The 23,546-nt window shown below is 36.1% G+C and overlaps 1 protein-coding gene across 6 annotated transcripts in view; it reads left to right on the top strand.

The window, feature by feature from the left end:
- The window catches only part of LOC148954615 (uncharacterized), a 276,074-nt gene that overhangs the window by 10,233 nt on the left and 242,295 nt on the right, over positions 1 to 23,546 (top strand). For 5 of the 6 annotated variants that reach the window (XM_089087172.1, XM_089087166.1, XM_089087168.1 and 2 more), the window contains exon 2: positions 10,786 to 10,889. In XM_089087172.1, the coding sequence (XP_088943298.1) occupies positions 10,793 to 10,889 (97 nt within the window). In that variant the 5' untranslated portion in view covers positions 10,786 to 10,792. Of the gene's footprint in view, positions 1 to 10,785; positions 10,890 to 23,546 lie in introns of those variants that run through there. The other variant, XM_089087167.1, reaches the window with a different exon arrangement.

Here is a 23,546-nt window from a genome sequence, read left to right on the forward strand (position 1 = left end):
AAATTCAAAGGGCTACTGCCCTTTTTAATAGTCAAAAGTGATTGGAGGGTAACTAGCGCCCCCCCCCCCCTCCCACGCCCATTATTCCCCCAAACACATCCAATCAAAATTTTGAGATAGTCATTTTGTTCAGCGTAGTTGATATCCAGATAGAAAATATGTTTTTGAGGAGGACAATCCCCCACAACCCCCAGGGCAAGGGTTTTAAGTTATGCCCTGGGGTCATATAAGGTTTTTGGAGAAGGCGTTGTCGTAGACACTTCAAAAAAGGCTCATTCGATTGGAAATTCAAAGGGCTAGTGCCCTGTTTAATAGTCGAAAGTGAGGGGGCATATAAGGTTTTTGTAGAAGGCGTTGTCGCAGAAACTTCAAAAAAGGCTCATTCGATTAGAAATTCAAAGGGCTAGTGCCCTTTTTAATAGTCGAAAGGGATTGGAGGGAAACTACCCCCCCCCCCACGCCCATCATTTCCCCAAACACATCCAATCAAAATTTCGAGATAGCCATTTTGTTCAGCGTAGTTAATTTCCAGATAGAAAATATACTTTTGAGGAGGACACTCCCCGACAACCCTCAAGGCACGGGTTTTAAGTCATGCCCTGGGAACATATAAGGTTTTCATAGAAGGCGTTGGCGTAGAAACTTCAAAAAGGCTCATTTGATTGGAAATTCAAAGGGCTAGTGTTTTTTTTAAAACTTGAAAGTGATTGGAGGACACCCAACCCCCTCTCACGTCCATTCTTCGACCAACCACATCTAATCCAAACTTTTAGATAACCTTTTTATTCAACGTAGTTTTAGGATCTGGAAATTAGGTCTTTGAGGATGACAACTCCCCCACAGCCCTCAGGGCAAGGGTTGTAATTTAAGGATTCTCCAAATCCTTCATAATATTTTTTATAGAAGGGATACTCGTATAAACTTTTTAAGAGTCAAAAGAGATTGGAGGGTAACTAGCCCCCCTCCTCCTCCACGCCCTAAATACATCAGGTAACAATTTTGTTAAAAATAGTTAAAAGGTTAAGTAGCGAAACTCAAGCGTCGACAAAACCCCCCAGGGCCCGGGGCAGGAAGGTATTCTCGTATAAACTTGAGATAAAGCTCATTTGATTGGACATTGGAAGTTCTAGTCCAGCACTTACGAGTCAAAATCGATCGAAGGGCAAATGCCCCCCCACGCTCTTTTTCCCCACCTCTCCCTTTGAACTAATTCTGTTTATACCTGAAGGCCCAATGAGAGTTAGAATGTTTTGGTATTAAGTCCTTTTTTACAGAGTTAATTTGATTTTGCCAAGTCAGTCTTGGATCCAGGTATACTCCTAGAAATGTAGGTGCTACACCAAATTCTATTTCCATATTGATTACAAATAATTTTGGTGGTATGAGGGACTTTTTGTTGTGGAATATCATTGCATTTGCCTTAGACTTGAAGATAGGTAAGGAAAATGCAGCAGAAAAGGCTGTTAACTCCTCTATTGCTAAGTTAATATTATTGGTAATAATATTTACTTCTCTGCCTGCTGACCAAAAAACTAAATCATCTGCAGATTCAAGCTTGGATATTGAATCACTGCTGAAATGTTGCTCACTTAAAGCAAATAAGAAAAGAAGGGGGCTAAGTATGGACCCTGTGGGAGCCCAACATGCAATGTTGAAATACTGGATAGCTCATTTTGCACCCGGACTTAGTAGCTTCTATCATATAGATAATTGTTGAGGAACTTGGTGAATCCATCTGGGAAATCCATCCCTTTTATAATCTGACAAATCAGATACTTGCAAACATGATCAAAAGCTGATTCAATGTTAAACTTTATTTGATTTCTCAATCTTAGTTTTAATGTTTTACTTTGAACAAACTACTTTGATTTTGCATTACTTTTTATAAACAATTGAGTCTAAAGGCATTAAATATTTTGGTGTTTGATAACCAAGTTGAAAACTGTCAATATTGTTAAAAATTATCCATCCAATGCTTCAGCATTGCTCAACAGAACTGAATCCTGGGAGTTTATATCTCAGTTTTTGTAAGTAGGCTATTGTTTGGTGTATTTTTTTTTTTAATTAATTACTTTTTTGATTTTTATATACTTTTACTTTAATTGACATACTTTTTTCATTGCCTTTAGAAAAATGGTTGTAAGCTTCATTAAATAAAGAAAAAAAGTTTTTTCGACTAAAAGTAAGGAGCAGCATCAAAACTTAAAACGAACAGAAATTATCACGTATATGAGGGGGGTAGCCTCCTTCCCCTCCTCAATACCTTGCTCTTCATGCTACAGTTTTTCACCACTTTAAAAAAAAAGTTATTTGTTGTTCTAGTTAAACAACCCTTGTGTTTCTGGAGTTGTTTTTAAAGAATTGGCACAAAATTTAAAATTTAGCATAAAAAACAAGGGGTTTAGGAGGGGGCAACCCCTCTCATATACATAATAATTTCTGTTTGTTTCAAGTTTTAATGTTGCTCCTTACTTTCAGTTGAAAAAACTTGTTTTTTATTTAATTTCTGATCATTTTTTTTAATAACACCAGGATACCTGGCTGTCCATCCATGGAAAAATCCCCCTCCCCACAGAAATATCCTCTGGGCAATTCAATCCTGTTGAAAATTTACCCCAGACAATTATCCTTAATATCTCCATGCCTAAAATTGAATTGATAAAGAAAAAACAAGACATATAAAGAAATTTTGTACAGGAATTCTGGCACATTCGCCAAGTGTAAAATTTCCCCTGAAAATTTCACCCCCTAGTAACTTCCCTCTTCATGAAAATTTTCCCTGCGTAAAATCTTCCCAGCAGAAAATTCTTCCTCCCCTCCCCACCCCAAAATGTATGCATATTCCCAATAACAAATAAAACAAGGGGCAAATTTTATAACTTAAAAACCTTTTCCCAGGGGCTGTAGAGGCCATTTTATCCCTAAAGACATAGTTATTGGGTCTTTCAACTGTGCTGAAGAAAAAAGTTATCTCAAAATTTTGATCGGATGGTTTTGGGGAAAAGGTGAAGTGGGAGGGGGCCTAGTTGCCCTCCAATTATTTTGGTCACTTAAAAAGGGCTCTAGAACCTTTCATTTCCAATAGAATGAGCAGTCTCTTGACAGTCAAGTCCCACTGGGTCAATACAATCACCACTGGAAAAAAAAAAACAAATAAACACTCATCTGTGATTCTTCTGGTCTGTCCTTCTTCTGGCAAAAATTACAAAATTCCACATAGCTTGGTAGAAGCTTGAAACCTCTACAGTAGGGCTCTTTGTTACATATAAATCTGATGGTGTTATTTTCATTAAAGTTCAATGATTTCGAGGGGGTCTTTCCCCCTTTTTTAGAAAATCAGACAAATTTTCTTAGGCTTGTAGCTTTTGATGGGTACCACTAAACTTAATGAAGCTTATACATTTGGAATCAGCATAATGAGCCAATATGATATATCAATTGGTATCAAAGTTCAGTCTTTTATAGTTTTGGTTACTATTGAGCCGGGTTGCTCTTTACTTACAGTTCATTGCCGCAAACTGTTTGATTACCCATCAAAATCCAAATAGAGATAATTGAAATACTGATTGTTTTTGTCTGCATTACCAAAAGTACTGCATTCATAAAACTTTACAGTTTCATGAAATGCAATTAGCTGAAAAGGATTTTCAGCTAAAGTAAGGAGCAAGTTTGAAACAAATATAAATTACTCTGTATATAAGAAAGACTGCCCCCTTCTCAGCACCTTGCTGATTAAACAAAAGTATTTTTAATGCTTCATCTTTCCAATTGCAAATTTTCTGAAAAAAATTCGGAAAAAAGCAAAACTTCAGAGTAAAAAGTAAGGAGCTAAGGAGGAGACAGCCCCCTTCATATGAAGAATAATCTGTTCAAATAGGTTTCAAATTTGTTCCTTGCTTTTAGTTGAAAAGCTCTTTTTATTTAATTTCTGATTGTTTTCCAAATCATTCCCAGGCCTACCAAGATATAATTTGAGGTACCTGTCCCTTAAATCCCTGGCTAATTGCTTTAAAATGTGTAAATCAATAATTGTACGTGCATTATTACCGTCCTATGTTTAAGTTTGCAATTTAAATTTTGAATAAAATTTGAAAATACTTAAAATATTGGCGATGAATAGTAATTTTGGTAAAAAGTCCTTGTTAATTTTACAACAAAATAATTTCAGGTGGATGAAAAAGAGAATTATTGTTTGTATGGATGGAAATTCTGTGAGACTTTTGATCTTCAACATAACTGAAACCATCATAACCTCTGCAATAGGATTTTGCTATTGATAAATACATTGTTTAAACACATTGAAATCCTTTATATAAATAGAAAAAGAAAATAACACCATTTAAAATTGCTGAAAACTAAGTTCCTTGCAGTATTTGCCACCCCAAAGAAATTTTCTGGCAGGGCTGATGATGACCTGCCTTGCCTTTTCCACCTCTGTGCTGGCAGAAATCAGAATGTAACATTTTAGCTGTATAGAGAAACAATTTAAGTAATTCCTAGTCCCCCCTACCTCTTCCAACATTTATCTGAAGCCTTGTGAAAAGTGAGCAGTTTGTCCATTAAGATGTACCCCCACCTAAACAATGGCTCACCCTCCCCCCCCCCACCTCATTATAGCTGATACACAATTACAGATCGCCAAACATAGCATAATTTCATTACAAATAAAGCGAATCAACTTGATTGAATCTAGTGCAGCCACCGTGTGGCATTACTTCTTTTACAACTGGAAAGCCTAAAATATAGTTATTCATACTTTTAAATCAATTTGCTTTTCAGAATTTTAAATTGATTGCAAATTCATCCTCTTTGGGGTAAAGTCGTAGTCTTATGCCCTAAAATAGCAAGAAAAAAAGATTTTTCCCTGGTCTAATCCGTATGGTCACTTAAAAACGAGCTTTAAATTTACATTTGAATGAGCTCCCTCCCAATTATCTTGGATCTTCAGTTTGATACAATCACACTTGGGTAACAACAAAACAAATAAACATGCATCAACAATGTTTCTTTGGAAAATAAAATGCAAAATTCCACATTTTTAAGATTGGAGCTTGAAACCTCTATGGTAGGGTTCTCTGACATGATGTATCTAATAAAGAGATTTTCAATACGATTGCTTGCTGTTTTGGGTGGGGGGGGGTGTATTTTGTTTCATTTTGCATGCGATTTAAATGCCTTTTTTTATTTGAGAGTTTTTTCCTAAAAGTATTTAAAAATAAACTTATTCCTACGAAAAAAAATCCTGAAATATATTTCCTGTCACCCAACCACCACTGGCGTTGGGCCCCCCTGGAAAATTTTCTGCTGGCGCCGTTACATGTATACCACCTTTATGCCATATAAATAAAAAAAGGGTAGACATAGCAGCTTGACAATACTTTGTCAGATATATTTTTGGCCCTGGATCTGTTCTCAAAAGTTTCATTCACTTAACTTGCTAAACTAGAATTTTACCAAAACATTGTTTGAAATGATTTGAAGTTGTGGGTAATTATTGAAAATAATAATCTGGCTCCTAAAAAAACACTGCATATAGAAATTAAGCATATCATTGTTTTAGCTTTATGGGCCAAGGGCTATATATAGAACCATTAAGGAGTTGGCCTACACTGCGTGAAAAACAGTCATGATATTGGAAGGTGTGTTAGATAAGGAATGTAATGGTACTACTTTTACTTTATTAAGATGGTTTCTTCAGGAGAGCTGTGACTCTGAACTGTTACCAAATGATACTCGCAGGACTGAATCCAGAGTTTTAATAAATTAAGAAAACAAGTTTTTCCAACTGAAAGTAAGGAGCAACATTAAAACTTGAAACAGACAGAAATTATTCCATATATGAAAAGGGCTGCCCCCTCTTCAATTCCCTGCTCATTATGCTAAACTTTTTTTGTACTTTTAAAAAGTTTCTAATTCTAATTAAATGACCCTTGTGTTTCAGTAGTTGTTCATAAACAAAAAAGGTAAAATTTATGCATAAAGAGCAGGCTATTGAGAAGGGGACATCCCCTTTCATATACAGAATAACTTCTGTTTTTTTTTCTGTCTGTTTGTTCCTTCCTTTCAGTTGAAAATCTTGATTTTTATTTGATCTCTGATTGTTTTTCTATTAATGCTGGGAAATCTGCCTCCCTCTACAAAAGATTTCTCCCTCCCTCACAAAAAATTCCTCCGTGTGAAGTTCCTCCCAAAGAAAGTCCTCACCCCCTTTGGAAATTATCCCCAGGCAATTCGATTCTTGCTGGATATTCCCCCCCCCCAGAAAATTTCTTGTGGACAATTCTACCTGAAAACAAATGGGTGGATTTCATAACTTGCAACTCTTTCCCAAGGGGCTGTGGGTGGTCTTATCATTCCCAATGGCATATTTATTGGACCCTTTGAGACAGTCATATTGTTCAGCATAGTTGAAAGTTTCAAAATCTATATCTTTGGAGATAAAATAACCCCCCCCCCCTCCTCAGGGAAAGATCTTCAAGTTATGAAGCTTGCCAATTTTATGTAAACTTTAGTAATTTTTTTTTATTGGGAAGTATGCATACAGTTTTCAGTTGGAGGGGAGGGTGAGACTTTTCCATGGGGAAGGAAGTTCCTGGGGGGGGAATGAAATTTTTCAGGGGAAATTTTATGCTGGGAGAATCTGCCAGAATTCCTTTATGAAATTCTTTTTATTTGTCTTACTCTCTCTTTTCCAACTCAATTTTACATGTAGAGATATGAATGGTATCTGTCTGGGGTAAATTATTATCAGGACTGAATAGTCCAATGTATTTTTTGTGGAGGGGGAGCTGGATTTCCCAGCATTTTGTAAAAAATAATGAGAAATTAAATGCAAAAAAACGAGTTTTTTCATCTGACAGTAAGGAGCAACATTAAAACTTAAAATGGACAGAAATTATTATGTGGTTACCCCATTTATTATGTGGTTTTTAATACCTTGCTCTTTATGCTAGTTTGACTTTTTGTCCTAAATCTTTACAAACAACTCCTGAAACACAAGGGCCATTTAATTAAAGCAATAAGAAGCTTGTTAAAGCGCTAAGATCTTTAGCCTAAACACCAAAGAATTATAAAGGGGGCAACCCCCTTATATACGTTATAATTAGGGATATATGGATGGGATGGAACTTTACTTTTTTGAAAATTATTTGCAGGGCTACCAATAAGGCTATTCCCAGTAGCTTCAAGTTTTTCAGATAGGTTGGAATTAAGCTGATTAAGTCTCATGTCATACAGCTTTTTAAATTTAGAATACCAGTTATTTGGTGTATTATTGAACAATTCTTTGGTCTTATTTTTGAAGTAGGATTTAGCAGACTTACAAATTTCCTTTTTTTTCCAATTTAATTGTTGCCACCAGTTTACAATTTCTGAAAAGCTTTAATTTATTCTTATTAGTATTTGTAATGGTTGATTGATCTAGGCTGTATCATCAGAGGACTTTTTGAAGCTTAATTTTTGGGGAACAAATTACAAATATTTTCCCCTAGCTTTTTTTATAGAAAATAGCATTTTTTTTCATCAAGATTTTGTAAATCGTAAATATTGAACCAGTCTTTGGTATTCAGACACATACCACAAGAAAGAAGGTCAGAAGTGTGAAGCGTGGGGTAAGAGCTGTAGATTATTGAGAAAGAATGATAAAGTTCAAAGAGGGAGACAAAAGGAAAGAAAGATAATAAATCCCACCCAATGGGGGTGATGCTGTAAAGGCACTAGGCTATACAAAATTTTCATACTAATTAGAATAATATCAAGCAAGGTATTTCCCCTAGTGGGTGATATTTTAACCATTCACTTAACATTACAGTTTATGTTGAAGGTTCTTTTTGCCTGTTCTGGTGCTATTGTGCCGTTATACTTCTTGTGCCATTGAACCAGTTTTCTCAGTTATACTCTCCAAGTATTTGAATTGAACTGCTTGTTCTATGTCCTTGTCTTTATGTGTCCTGTCCCTGCCCTTGATATCCAGGGGAGAGTTAGTTGTTGCCAGGTGTTTTTTTTTTTTTTTTTTTTTTTTTTTTTTTTTTGGTGTTTGTTTTCAGACCTTCTTGACCAGCTCTGTCTGATAAATGTATCAGGTAGTATATTAAGATCTAGGGAAGTTTTAATATACAAATAGGTTGATCAAAGCGGAAAGCGGAATATTTTAACCATTCACTTAACATTACAGTTTATGTTGAAGGTTCTTTTTGCCTGTTCTGGTGCTATTGTGCCGTTATACTTCTTGTGCCATTGAACCAGTTTTCTCAGTTATACTCTCCAAGTATTTGAATTGAACTGCTTGTTCTATGTCCTTGTCTTTATGTGTCCTGTCCCTGCCCTTGATATCCAGGGGAGAGTTAGTTGTTGCCAGGTGTTTTTTTTTTTTTTAGTGATTATTGTATTTTTTGTGTTTGTTTTTTTTTTGGTGTTTGTTTTCAGACCTTCTTGACCAGCTCTGTCTGATAAATGTATCAGGTAGTATATTAAGATCTAGGGAAGTTTTAATATACAAATAGGTTGATCAAAGCGGAAAGCATCAAAATTCAAGATTTGAAGCTTGGTAAAACTCCATGTAAGGGATTTTTCACTATCTTGACAAGTATTTGGTTTAGATGAATGAAAATCATAGAAATGAACTCAGGGCTGTAATTTTTTCCTAAGAAAATTTTACTTCCAACCCTCTGTCTTCAAAGCGCACTGACTTTCAATGGGTTTGTACAACATCTTTTATAAAAATTTTATTTTATTTATTAAAAATAGATTTACAGTACAAACTAGGCTCGAATAACTTTTTTATAGCCTTGATTTAATAAGGACACCAGTCATGTCCCTACTAAATCCTAATTTATTAGGTTTAAAGGATTGAAAACAAAAATGTCTTGAATTGAAAGCATAACGCCTTTGTATGGCTTCAATCCCACTCTAATTAAATTTAGAGTGAATAAAAAGTAAAGTTAGACCAGAAGTAAACAAAACAGCTATATTGTGCCATCTATAAAGATATTGATAATAATAATATATTTTTAGTTCTGCTATTTAATAAAGCAACTAATGATTGCAAATGTAAAATGGAGTCAAGGGCTTTAGAAATGTCAACTGCGCATACGTACAGACTCTTTTTCGTCACCTTATGTTATTTCATTATAGACAAGAACAGACAATGCACATTTTGTACTCCTAATCCTTGTCTGAAACTAAATTGATGGTTCCCAAATCACACTTATTGCACAGAAATGGACACATAGGGCATATGGTTATAGGTCTATATGAATTGCATAGCGTTGGGACTTTGTTATTTTTATGCACACATGGGACTAGTCCTTCACCTAGTGACTTAGGAACATACTGTTCGGACAAAATTATCTGGAATAATAAAACTAGGTGTTTGAACACCTGCCAAATAACTGTATTTAATATTAGAAGCAGAGCTGTAGCACTAAGTAAAGAGCCTTGTGCCTTTGATATGCTATTTTTTCACATGGCCCCTTCTCTCTCTTTCCCCTCTCCCCAAGCCAAGATTTGAGGCCCACTTGATCCACCTAGAACCTTCTGAAAGTTTCAAGTTGTTCTCCAAAGCTGTTCCCAGGATATTGCAGGGAGGCTGCTTTGATCATCTGACAAGATCTAGTGCTTCTGATTTACACTGTTACCTAATCAGGAATGAATTATAGTTCTCATAGGGACAGTGCTGGGAAAACGGTCTGATGGATCGGTGGATCAAGTTTCTTCATTTGACCCATCATACGAAGCAGCTGCAAAAAAAAAAAATTGTTGGAAATTATTTCGGTGAGTTTGTGGGTGAAACTTTATTATTATCTTTTTTTATTTTTCCTTTTGTATTCGGTTCCTCTTACCCCAAAGACTTGAGGGTTTAAATTTTGAGCTTATCAGGAGAAAAAGATGCGACTGTTTCTATGTCCTTTCTAGGCCCTGGGATCAGGCCTCAAAACTTTTCTTAGTCATTAGGTTCCTCTTGGTACAAGGACTCGCGGCTGCAAAGTTTAGACATATCAGGATCAAATCGTGATTTTGCCTGTTCCAAATATGTAAATTCGAATAATTTATTTTATATGCAATAGAACTAAAGTATCCATTTTCAATTTTTAAATGTGTTTTCGAATGGTTAAATTATCTTGAATGTTATAGCATACTGTATGAAGTTCAATATTGAAAAAAGAAATTGGAATTATAGTACAGTTGCCGATCGTGCTCTTAAATTAGAACCTACGAAAATTTGCAAATTTATTTTATCTGTTTAGTCGAATGTCTTGTGGATTGTCAATAATTTAGTTGAAAATTGGATGTCATTAATTGAAAGTCATTCATTCTGTTGGCAATTTTGAAACAAATCAATACAGAAGATTCGTCAATATCTGTGAATGTTAGGTTGCTACTTGTATTGCACCAATCCCCTCCCTCTCTCACAATTTAAACAAGTGTGGATATGAGAATTGCCATAACCTTGTGTGCTTCTTTTAACTTCATTAATATTATTCTTATTTATTAAAATATTATTAAATTCAAATATTAAGATATTTTAACATTTTCTAAAATTAATTTTTCTTATTAAAATATTAAATAGTTTTCTTAAAATAATATTAATTATTATTAAAAATGTTTTTAATAATAAGCATACAAAACTTCATTAATATTATTCTTATTTATTAAAATATTATTAAATTCAAATATTAAGATATTTTAATATTTTCTAAAATTAACTTTTCTTATTAAAATATTAAATAGTTTTATTAAAATAATATTAATTAATGTTAAAAATGTTTTAAGTTTATTTTATTTCAGAGTAGGCATGTCTGCTTGGCTGGAAGTGAATGTTGAGACTAAAATGTCACTGAATACTCTAATAGAAGCTGCAAGATACCTTGAATATCGTGTAACAGACGATGGTAAGTTATTTTTCTCTTCTTGCATTTAGGTATTTAATGTTGTCAAAATATTAGACATTTTTTCCAAGGATTTATAATAAGTTACAAAACTGTCGTGTAATTTTTCTTTTACATATTTCTTTTTACTTCAATCCAAAGTGACACTTTAATGTCGCATCGGTTTTCACAAGTTAGTAAGGTCAAAGAGGAACTAACTGAAGACGGTTGCAGTTTGTTGGTGTCGCAAATACTGATGAAAATTGAAGTAGTCCATCTCAAAATTGAAGAATTTGAGTTTTTTTTTTTAAGGGTATTGAGAACAGTTACGTATGCAAAATGAGAGCCCATGGCCTACTCCTAAATGTTTCCTGAATTTTATATCTACTAAAATAGTCATCTGAAACACCAAGTTTCGTCACCAAGGGGGGAGGGGGGGTAGGAAAAAGAGGGCGTGGGTGGCGTTTTGACCTCTCTGATCTCTTTTGACATCTTCAAAATGGCTGTAGAACTTTCAATTTCCAATTGAATGAGAGTCCTCCGAAATTCTTAGGAATTCTACGAAATATTATAAGAATGTACCATAAGTTACGAAACTGCTGTTTAAGATTTGTTTCTGCCAGACCAAAAATAAATATGATTTTAAAATATGACATTAAAATTAATAATAAAATAAATATGACGTTAACATTTTTAACAGTTCCCTTTGACTTCTTAAAAAAAAAAAATATATAGGAAAATTAATAAAGTTGGTTGTGGAGCTCAGAACTCTACCTATAAATGGTGCAGGGCGCTGACTTACAAAGTCACTCGGCTTTCAAAAGTCAAAAGACATTAGTTTCAAAGCACAGGATTAAGTTAATTGTTCCCTCCTTCTTATTTCTCCTACAAAGGTTGGGCCCTAAGACATTACAAAGACACTAGCTTTTATTGGCACAAAGTTTGGGGGAAATTCCATCCGCGTTTTGGTGGATGTTTCTGTGAACCTTCTCCCACCCCCACACACACACACACAAAAGAAACAACAAACAAACAAAATATGTATTTTGTATACTCTTCTGGTGCCCACCAGTAATGAAAACAGTGTAGTGGGACATAATTAGACGAATTGGTCGAGCAGTGCTCAATTATATGTTATGTCTTATCGATAATAATCACATCTTGAAGGGGTACCTATGGTGTTATTATTCTAAATAATAAAAAAAAATCGGATGAAAGTAAAGAGCGAAGATGACACTGAACATAAAGAAAAAAAATATTGCTTAGCAATTTATTCAAACTATTAAAAAAAAAATTCAAATAAACTGGCTCAATGGGAAAAACCGTGCAGGAAAAATGGCTCTTCACATTTTCCCATTTTTGTAGAATTCTGGAAAACTGGTGCTTTACTGAAAACAAAAAACTGTTACAACATAACAGAATTAGGTGCAGGAAAATCCTTAATTAGCCTGCAGAAATTAAAATACTACTATATAAAGCTGTCAACTACAGGCCATGAAATTAATAAATTCTGGCAAACTGGTGCTTTACTGAAAACAAAAAACTGTTACAACATAACAGAATTAGGTGCAGAAAAATCCCTAATTAGCCTGCAGAAATTAAAATACTACTATATAAAGCTGTCAATTACAGGCCATGAAATTAATAAATTTTACTGTACAATTTTTAGGGTCCAGCGCCCACGGGGCAACTGTTTTGAGACTAGAATTGCTAACCGATTTCGCACAAAATTGTATTGTGACCATGGCCTTGAAGTAGAGTGGAGGCCCGCCCCGGAGGCAATCTTGATGAGACTGGTTTCCAATCAGTCTAAAACCGGTTCCGTATGAGCCTCCAGCCGTGATCACAGTTGCTTTGCAGTGTTGTCCCACACATTTACGGGAGCTACCGCGTTGATATTGTCAAATAATTTTGGCTAAGAACATGTCAGACCAGGAATTTAACGTGAAAATCGTAGGAGAAGTGGAGAAGCATGAAGAGCTGTACAACTATAAACTTTCTGTAAAAATTCTGTAAAATGCAATAAATTTTCTATCTGTTTGAGACCGTTCTTTTGCTGCTAAGAATAGATGAGACTTTGCATTCTTTTCCAAGTAGGGATGGATCCAATACTCCCTCTGAACCCTATGAAAAGTGTTCCTCGTCGGAACTCAACATAGTTAACCACACTGCACTGCTCAATTAGATAAACACAACTGATCCACAACCACTCGTGTCCATGGGCGGTGAAACGTTTTATTTCGGTTGTAAACTGGTCGTAAACCAGTTGCAGGTGAGATTAGTTTCCAACCGTTGTCTTGAAACAGTTGCCCCGTGGGCGATGGGCCTAATTCTAAAAAAAAACTCAAGTACTCTTATTGTTTTCAGGGCAGTGCTAGTTTTTCAGAATTCTACAAACACCTGGAAATATCAAAAGCCATTTTCCTGCACGGTTTTTGACAATGACAATTCCAATGGTGTGCTTTTCATTCTCGATTCGATGTCAATTTCGAGGTATCTCATGTTTTTTTTTTGTAATACCCATAAATTATATTTTCTAAATTACACTTTACAATCGAAATTACTTGAAATCTGAATGAGCTACAAAGGGCAAATATTTTCTCATTAGAAACTCTTTTAACGCTTTTTTAAACTTTCGATTACTCTGGGCCGTGGTTTGCTCTCTAGTCATGAAATAGTGTGAGTCAAGAATAGCGCAACTCCACGTTAACGGCAAAATCTGATTGAGTCAATTTTGAAAATTGTGCCATCTATTCTTTTTTATATCTTGTTATAACAGGACTAAGATAAAATAGATGTCGCTTGTGATTTTATCTTGGGAAATGGCTTGGTTCTAATTCTTAACCCTTTTAAAGGCGAATTTCCAATTTCTGGGATAAATTGCTGCAAAAGAGCGGTTTCATATGCAAAAAAAAAACGTAGATTTTTAGTATGTAGTTAGAAACTGAAAAGAAAAATGAAACAAAACCGAAAAATGCTACTGGCTACGAACGAGGACTGGCCGAGGACTCACAAACGAGGACTGGCAACTGGCCACAAATGATACAAAACCGCTCAGAAAACAGTCATTTAAAATTTCTTCTCTGACAGTGTGAAAGTTCTGAAATCATTTGGAGCACAATCCTACTTTTATATTTAGTACTTGAATCTTGTTTTAATTTTGCCTTTTCTTGTACTGGTACCAAGAAACAACAGTCCTTTTTTGACATGGTAATTTTTTGAGGGTCGACCAGGGCTTGTCTTCACCTCTACTTGTTTATCTTAGCTACTGAAACGGATGGTTTGAAACAGAAAACATTAAGTGTCCCAAAAAGTTTAAGTTTTCTATAGAGAATCCAAACATTGACTAGAGAAATATCTATGAAATTTGGGAAAAGGCGCTTATACCAATGCCTGTTTCAATTTTGTTTTTAATACAGTCAGTAATTACATCAAATCAACGCATCAAATTTATTTGTTATATTCCTTTAATCCGTACGGTCTTTCGTCGTAATTTGGACTTTCATTCAGCACTATCTCTGGATACACTCAGTTGGGGCATAACCTGAAAAAGATGAGCAAATATTGATGATGTTATTGGATTTCCGACCCAAAACAGTCACTCCTTCAGCAAACCTAGTATACCCGCAAGACTGGGGACCTTGCAGTTAACTCTATTCCCAAGAAATATCAATGGACCTTAGACTTAGAAAAATTATGAATGTGGCTACGGCGTTCCCGGCAAGTGACGCGGCCCCCTTGGCGCGGGTGTCAGGAAGTAAGCAAACCAATCATGCTTCGTCGTTCTAGGCAGGCGACGCGACTTCGAATATGGGGACGAAGTCGAAAAATCTACAAGCTATTTCCTTGGGAAAACTAACTGCAGTCATAAAACGATCAAAAGCAAGAATAACTGTTGGTTGTTGGAATGTCAGATTTGTTAAACAAGAAGCTACGCAAGCTCTCCTTGTCCAAGTACAGTATTGACATATTATGCGTTTCTGAGGCCAGAATCTCGGGTTCTGGCTCAACAGTTATTACAGCGCCCAAAACGTTACAATAGTTCCACTTTTTCTAGTCTGGAGTAAACGATGACTCTTGACTCCATGTCCTTGGTTTCATCATGAACCTAAGAACCAGAAATGAACTTCTTGAGTGGGGTCCTATTTCCCCCGAACGGCTAGGATTAGGCTTAACGGAAGTCCTACAAACGTATCCATTCTCTTCACATACTCGTGTTGCCACGGTTACTGCTAAGGATGAATTCTATTCGGAATTGCAACAACTGTCTCCTTCAGTTGCTGCACGAGACTACCTGATTATTGCAGGGTACTTCAACGCAGGAGTTGGTCCGTCTGATACCCCCACTCAAGTCCTTGGAAAGTTCGGACTAGGGCATAGATGTGAAAATGGGCAAAGACTGATAAATTACACTTTGATGAATCATCTTGTTGTAACCAACACCATATTTCAGCACAAGCCAAGCAATCTACTGACTTGGCATTCAAACGACCATGTTACTAAGGCCCAAATTGACTTTATTCTCGTCCGCCAACGTTGGAGAAGTTCAGTAATAGACTCTTGCTCTTATTACAGTGCAGGCACATACTCAAAATCAGGGTCTGATCATAAGCTAGTGCTTGCAAAAATCCTACTTCGTCTTGCATCTCGGAGAAAGAATAAACCGAAAGCCCGAATCAACATTGGTAAGCTGCAAGATGAAGAAGTTCGGCAAAATCTAAATATAGAGCTAACTTGAATGCAGAGGAAAACCGCGATCCTGAGAAAATTTGATAGACCTTACAAACTGTGATGAGAGAGACAACCGATGTGATCCTAGGCCGAACGAATGTTACAAGACAGAACTGAATTACAATCTGAACCCTGTCAATAGTCGAAGAATATAGGAAAGAGATGAGCGGCTCTATACATATCACGAAAGAGTTAAGCAGACAGGTCAAGCGCTCTGCTCGTCTATACCGCCGCGAAATGTGGGAAGAGACTGCGTTGTCTTTATAAAAAGAAGCACGCGCTCGTGACACCCACAAAATCTACCAAGTTCTTAAGGAATCGACTGGTAAGAAAGCTGCTGTGTCTGAAGTTGTCAGAGACAGAGCAGGAAAAGTCATTAGCTGCCAAAGGGAACGTTTGATCAGATGGAAAGGTCACTTCTTCCAAACACTACTTAACCAATCCCCGTCATCAATTCCTGGTTGTTTCCCCCTTGTGTTAAAAAAGAACCTTACTGTATCGAGCTAGTCGCCCCAACAAGAGCAGAAATACTTAAAGCGATTAAGGCCCTGAAGAACAACAAAGCCCCAGGTCAAGATGGTCTCCCCCGGAAATATACAAACAGCGTCATAAGATCACAGCGGAGCAGTTCCGTGGTATCCTTGAGGAAGTATGGAGGACCAACACTTTCCTAAAGGATTGGAAGACATCGGTCATTCTCCCTCTTCAAAGGAAGCTGATAAAACTGAGCGCAAAAATTACAGGAGAATAAGTCTCATTGACATTGCGGTAACAACATTCGGAATTGTCCTCCTTAACCACTTCAAGTGGGCAAGGGAGAAAAGAACTCGTGAAGATCAAGCCGGTTTTCATCCTGATAGAGGCTGCACTGATAATATTTTTGGACTCCGCCTCATTATCCAGCAGTTTGAAAAGTATAATTTGCCCCTGATTCTGATAATTCTATACTTTGTTTCCGCCTTCTATTCGATCACTCGCGAAAAACTTTGGAAAATTCTTGGAAAGGATGGAATGCTCCTAATATTTGTCGAACTGCTTAAAGCACACTACAAGGGATCACCGACCCGAGCCAGAGTTTAAAGAAAAGAGAGTGAAGAAATACCGGTTGAGTTTTGAGTAAGAGAGGGCTGTGTTCTGTCTCCGTCTCTGTCTAGCTTCTGTATTATTTTCGTGTTTGAAAATCTTCTCATCCAGGAGTTGAGATTGGACAGAGCCTTTCACTTGGAGACCTTGAATACGCTGATGATGTCGCAATCCTCTCGGACCCAGAGGACCCCATGCCTAGTCTTTTCCTTGTATTAGCATAACTTTTTAGCTACAAACTTGAAAAGCAAGGGTTCTACTTGGTCACTTTCCTGTATCTTGACTTCTGCAATGATTTTAAGTCCTTTATTGTTTAATACTATTTTTAGCGTCGTAGTTCAATAATGCCAAAAGTGAATCAGTGAAAAAAAAAACGATCCCTCTCTCAAATCTCTTAAGTACCAAGGAAAGTGAAAATGAATTGTAGTGTTTGAAATGGTAGCTAAAATTAATATATTCATATTATATATAGTGTTTATAATTTGATTGTTAGAATTTATGATTAATATATAGTGTTAATTTGTTTTTGTTTTCCCAGTTAATGGGCCTCTGAGCCCTTTTAGATTTTTTTTTTTTATTGTAGAGTTTTTGATATTTTTTGAACAAAAGAACTTAAGGATATAAGACATGGCAATAATATTTGTATAATACATCTTTTATAATATTTTTTAATATATATATTATATATCTTCAAAAATTAAGAAAAATCGGAAAATCCATTTTTATTGAAAAAGGCCTCAGTTTGTAGTTATGCAGTTTTCGGCAATAGCGGGTGCCACATTAAAAAAAAGGAAATGTGAGTGAAAAAATATACACATAAAAAAAACAAAAAACACATAGCACCATGTAGCTGAAGAGGATATAGCTCTCCTTTTAAGCTGCTGTCTTTGGAAATCAGCACATTTTTAATGTTTAATTTTTTACGGTCAAAATACGTCGTCAAATTATCAAATAGTTTTGTTTATTTATATTCATGGTACAATACGGCAGCACTGACGAAAATATTACAGTACCCTAATTTTGGAACAATCAAAAGAAAAATCTTAGATGATTGCCGTTTTGAGGTATGAACGGACCTGAGATGGGTCCAAGAGGGTAAAAACTGTTTTTATTCTGATTTACTTGTCCTTGGTACTTAAATATAATCCAGAAACAGTTAATATGTAGAAGAGTCAAGCAGTTAGATCAGATGAACATCATTTAACTAAGGTGAATAAATGTGAGAGTATCAACAAATTCAGACAATCTAAAATGGGTGGACTTCTACAAACGCAACCAATCCTATGGTAACGTACAATTTAAAAAGTTTCGCTATCTTCCTTTACCTTTTGCCTGTAAGTAAAATCTCCCACAAAATACTTGCCAGATATAACGTATAATTAGGTTTTTATTTATTTTTAAATAAAAAATCTAATTGGCATTCAGCAACACGCTGAATTTAATAGCTTGTTCTGATACTTTTCCAAAAACACTATCTTTAATTAGGCTTTTTCACGTCAATGTCACTGAGCGTATAAGTTATACCCGTTACAAAGTTTCTGGGTCCAAATATTCAAATTTGAACGCATTCTCCAGTATTTTTTTTCTTAGGAGAAGGCCCTTGTATAGTCTCAATAATTAATACCATGTACTGGATGGTGCAGAAAACGAAATTGATAAATCAGACTAAATGGAATTGAAGTGCCAGTAAAAACGACTATCCTCAAACGGCTACCAGTTGGAAATTACTTATTAGAGATATAGTTTCTTCTCAATATTCGACCTATATTGAATTCCGTGTAAGATATGTGTGAGTTTAAAAAACGTTACGGAAGTGAAAATTTCACCCTCAAATTTCTATCCTTCAGCTGTTCAGTTAGAGCAGTCGCACTTGCTGAGTGGTTAGAGCTTTGGACTTGCAATCCTGTGTCTATAGGGTTTTGGGTTCGAGTTCTGTTGTTGCTGATTATTTGCTTTTGAAAAGGGGTCAGCGGTGTATCTGCAAGCTCAGTCAAGAGTTGATCCAGCTCCCAATGGGTACCTGAAGAAATCTAGGAGGGACTCCGAAAGTGGGTAATTAACCCCTCAACCACGTATTACGCCCCCCGTTGAAAGTAGAGAATGAGGAAATCTGTGCCTGTGCTATACGGTCCATTGTCTGCATGCGGAAAAGTTTTGTCTTAAGTGTTCAATCAACAAAACCCACATCTGTTAATTTATTCAGTTGACCTAGATGAGATCCACGTCTGTGTTTTACGGCAAATCGGGTTCTGGATTAGTTTCTGCTGCTATTTCTGGTTGTATGTAATTCCTGGGCCAGGTTATAGCTAAGCTTGTCGATAAAATCAAAATTACGCATGGCTTCAGCGCCAATTATGTAGCGACTGTAGTGCCCGTGCACAATTCCTCCAATAGAACAATGCTCAACTTTGAAGCGTAAAATCTGCGAGTGACTAATCAGACTTAAGAGTTACTACTAGGCAATAGTTGCAAGCAAGTTATTGTTGATACCAGCGTTGCTAACGCTTCGAGGTAAATTCTACCAGTTTTCTAACTAAAAGTGTACCGCAAGAGAACGATTTATACCATCTGAACAGCCGGTTAAAAATTTGCCTTTCGAAGAAGACAATTCTCGATAACCGAAAACTTGAATAGATATCTGAGTAAGAAAGGAGGAAGTAAAACCAAAATATACAAGGAATTTTGTATCGTATCAAAAAATTTCTAAATGTACCTCATTGTACCAGGAACTCTAAATTATACCAAAAACAGTGCGCGTTGGCAACGCTGGTTGACACAAACTATTGAACCATTTGACATAATGAACGGTTATTGAAACGTAACATCTCAGGAACCACTGGGGGACGGAGTTGAAGCCTTCACGTAGTGTGGGGGAAGGGGCAGGGAAACTTCGAAGTTTGTGATCAACTTAAACGTTTTCGGACAAGTTACTATAAGACAGAACATATTTACGGTCGAGTAGCGAGGTGAATAAATCGATAATAAGTGTTTCTTGGTTAAGAAAATATTGTATCTCTGCTACCTTATGAACAGATTTGGATATCAAGTTTAAACTTTCAGGTAGTTTTTTTCGGGGGGGGGGGGTTAGACTTCGAGTTTTAACTTAGGTAGGGTGCAGAGAAGGGCCGTAAATATTTTTCCCTGGTCTAAGCACCAATGACGCTTTAGTTTTCAGGGGTTTTATGGGGCAGTAGCTCTACTCCTATTTGTGGTAGTTTGTGTTTGTTTTAAGTTTAAATAGACAGTTCAATTTAATTTCTCTTCGGTTTAGGATTTATTTACTCATCTATAACAGAATAGGTGGTTTTATGCTTGATATGACTATTATCATAATTCATGTTTATCTTTGGTTTCATTTATTCATTGACAGTAATTTCTGTTCGCTTGAATTATTGTAGGACTTCGTTGCTGCTCGTCTTGGGTCTTATGGCTCTGCTTTTCATTGAAAAACTGTTTCTTTTTTTGTTTTTTGTTTTTTCGAAAACGGTTTCTGTAAGCTAATAAAGGATAAAACAGGGTTTCTGCAAGAAAATGTTCGGTGGTTGCACCTGTGGTAAGAGCAAATGTAATTGTCTCTAAAGGAATTAGTTCAGTCAGGTTTTGAAGGTGGCTGAAGTTTGCTTATTCTTGCAGCCAACTATGTGTTTTTCCTTTGTTTTTATTGTTTTCCTGTTATCCTTTGTATTCCTTTCCTTTTTAGTGTTTTCCTTTGTATTGTTTTTCCTTTGTTATCTGTCGTATTTCTTAAGATAAGAAGTAGAATCAATGCGAAAAATATTCCAATTTCCCGGTTCCTTCCAATAGCACTCGATGTAAAGAATAACTTTAAGTACTCATGTACAATCCAGAACACACTCGAGAAGTGAAGTTAGGTTAATCATAATGAAATATACCAAAAAAAAAATGATGAAAATATAATACTTTACTTTATATAATAATATAATTTGGGCTATATGTTTGCATATTAGGGGGGGGGGGGTAAAGTAACCTAACGTATCCTTTCGTAACCACCCCCACCCCTAATGTGCAAATATATAGTCCAAATTATACAAGTCCAGTGCATTCTGTTACCGGTTATTTGTCTTTGTAGCTATAAAACCGGTCATCTTAGATCTTTCCTTGAGCAAACTTCTCGAGTGTGTTCTGGATTGTATGGGAGTACCTAATTTTATAAATAGAATATTTAAAAGAAAGACCTTGATCAACTGAATTTCCAGTATTTTGATTGGAACCGTTTTTTTTTTTTTTTTTTTTTTTTTTTTTTTTTTTTTTTTTTTTTTTTTTTTTTTACAGTAATTCTGTCTAGGAGGGTAGACACTAAGTCATGTGTGACGAATATTTTTATGTTTTTTTTTTCAGCTTGAATAGCGTTTTGATCCATTTTAGTTTTGAATCTCCCTGTTTTTGCTAAAGACCAATTGACGCTTAGACTTTGGAAGGGAATGGGGGGTAAAATCACCCTTAATTGCAACCATTGTTTGTTTCAGTTTCAACGTAATTTCAAATTCATCGTGTAACTCAATAAATAGTTTCAAATACTAGAAACCGACGTTTCTGACAATTTTATTTAGCTACTTGTCAAAACGCTAGTTATCGTACAACTAGTCAAAGAGCCTAACGCACAACTAGCATGAAAAAAATAAAGAAAAATATATACTGTATATTGTCTTTTAAGAACCGAAAAAATACCTCCCCCCCCTAACCCAAAACTCCGTCTTTTCCTCCTCACCCCCCCCCCCCAAAAAAAAAAACAAAAAAAACTGCTTCTGACACAAAACGCGGTATGCTTATCAATTTAGGCTGCGTATAAATCTGCTAAATTTTAATCATGGTTGCAGCGGGAGCTGCAACCTAGTAAAGAGCGAACCACAGCCCAGTAACCAAAAGTTAAAACACGTTTAGAAAAATTACCTAGTGAAAAAAAATTGCCATCTGACACTGATTGAGTAATGGCAACTATTATCTTTGTTAGCCTTAAAAGTAAAAGTTCATTACGAAAAGAAATTTATGGTGATTAAAAAAAGAACCTGAAACCCCTCGAAAATGGTGTCAGATCGAAATGAAAAGTGTACCATTAGAATCAGTATAGTCGAAAACCTTATATAGGTTTTCGACTTTTTTTTCAGCAGGGCTAGCGGGCTACCGGAAAATCATAGAGAGATGCTTAATGGCTCATTCAATAGCTCTTTCTTGTATTTACTCGCTTTTAAAAAATTTTGCCATATGCAAGTTTCATATGGCACGAAAATGGCACTTTCTGTGTCATTTCTAAAGGGATTGGGCTAGCGGGCTACCAAAACATCGTAGACAGATATTTAATAGCTCACATATACGATTTCTCTATAAATTCTACCATCTGCAAGTGCCAAATGGCACTAAAAATGCCTTTGAGTGATGTTAAATGGCTCATTTGAAAGCTGTTGCTCATATCTACGTGCTTTTTATCAGTTCTACCATCGTAAGTGTCATATAGCACTAAAACGATACTTTTGGTGCCGCTTCTTAAGTGGAAAAGCTTGGAAGTATAAAACGGTACCATTTTAATAGTTATGGTCCAAAACCCATAACTGGAGATTTACAAAAACCCCTCCCGTATACTCCCCCTCCCAGCCCCGTTAGTAAGCCTAATTAGTCCCTCGGACAAAAATGGCAGTTTCTGTGCCATTTCTAAAGGGGTTGGGCTAGCGGCCTACAAAAATATTGTAGACAGATGTTTAATAGCTCACATATACGTTTTCTCTATAAATTTCACTATCTGCAAGTGCCAAGTGGCACTAAAAATGTCACTATTGGTGTCATGTCTCAAGTGGAAAATCTGGAGCTAGTGGACATCCAGAATCTCTGAGAGAGATGCTTCATGACTTATTTAGAAGTTATTACTTAAACCAGTGTGCTTTTTATCCGTCCTGCCTTCCGTAAACGCTGTATAACAATAAAAACGGCATTTATGAGATTACTTAGTTAGTGGAAAGGTTGGAAGTATAAAACGGTACCATTTTAATAGTTATGGTCCGAAACCTTCAACTGAAGATTTATAAAGACACTTCCAGCATACTCCCCCTCCTAGCCCCGTTTGTAAATTTCATTAGTCCGTTGGGAAAATTCGCTATGAACTCTTTAACACGGTCAATCGACGTTGAGTCTTCGCAAAATGATTTTTTTTTAAATATCAAATGTTCTTAAGAGGGCGAAATTCATAGAAGAATCATTGTTGCAGCGGTAGCTGCAACCTAGTATAGAGCGGGCCACATCCCATAGTAACCAAAAGTTAAAAAAAAATAAAAGTCTATTGCGAAAAGAATTTTATGGTGATTTCGAAAAAAAGTCTGAAACCCCTCAGAAATGGCGTCTGATCAGAGGCAGCGCTATAGCGTTGCCTATAGTAAAGGCCATACGGCTCCAATGCTTTATTATTATTATTTTTTTTTCCAGAGGCACTTCATATGGAAGGGGTCGTCGTAGAAACTTCGAAGGGGGCTCATTCGATTGGAAATCGAGAGATCTAGTGCTTTTAATAGTCGAAAGTGATTGGAGGGCAACTAGTACCCCCCCCCCTCCCACGCCCTTCATTCCCCAAAACACATCCAATTAAAATTTTAAGATAGCCATTTTGTTCAGCGTAGTCGATTTCCACATAGAAAATATGTTTTTGAGGAGGACACTCCCCTACAACCCTCAGGGCAAGAGTTTTAAGTTATGCCCTGGGGGCATATAATGGAAGGTGTTGTCGTAGAGACTTCAAAAAAAGCTCGTTCGATCGGAAATTCAAAGGGATATTGCCCTTTTTAATAGTTAAATGCGATTGGAGGGCAAATACCCCCCCCCCCCCCCTCACGCACGTCATTCCTCCAAACACGTCCCATCAAA

This window comes from Artemia sp. Qi Xiang Cuo, chromosome 3 (assembly GCF_049724085.1).
Source record: "Artemia sp. Qi Xiang Cuo chromosome 3, ASM4972408v1, whole genome shotgun sequence".
Taxonomy (NCBI): domain Eukaryota; kingdom Metazoa; phylum Arthropoda; class Branchiopoda; order Anostraca; family Artemiidae; genus Artemia; species Artemia sp. Qi Xiang Cuo.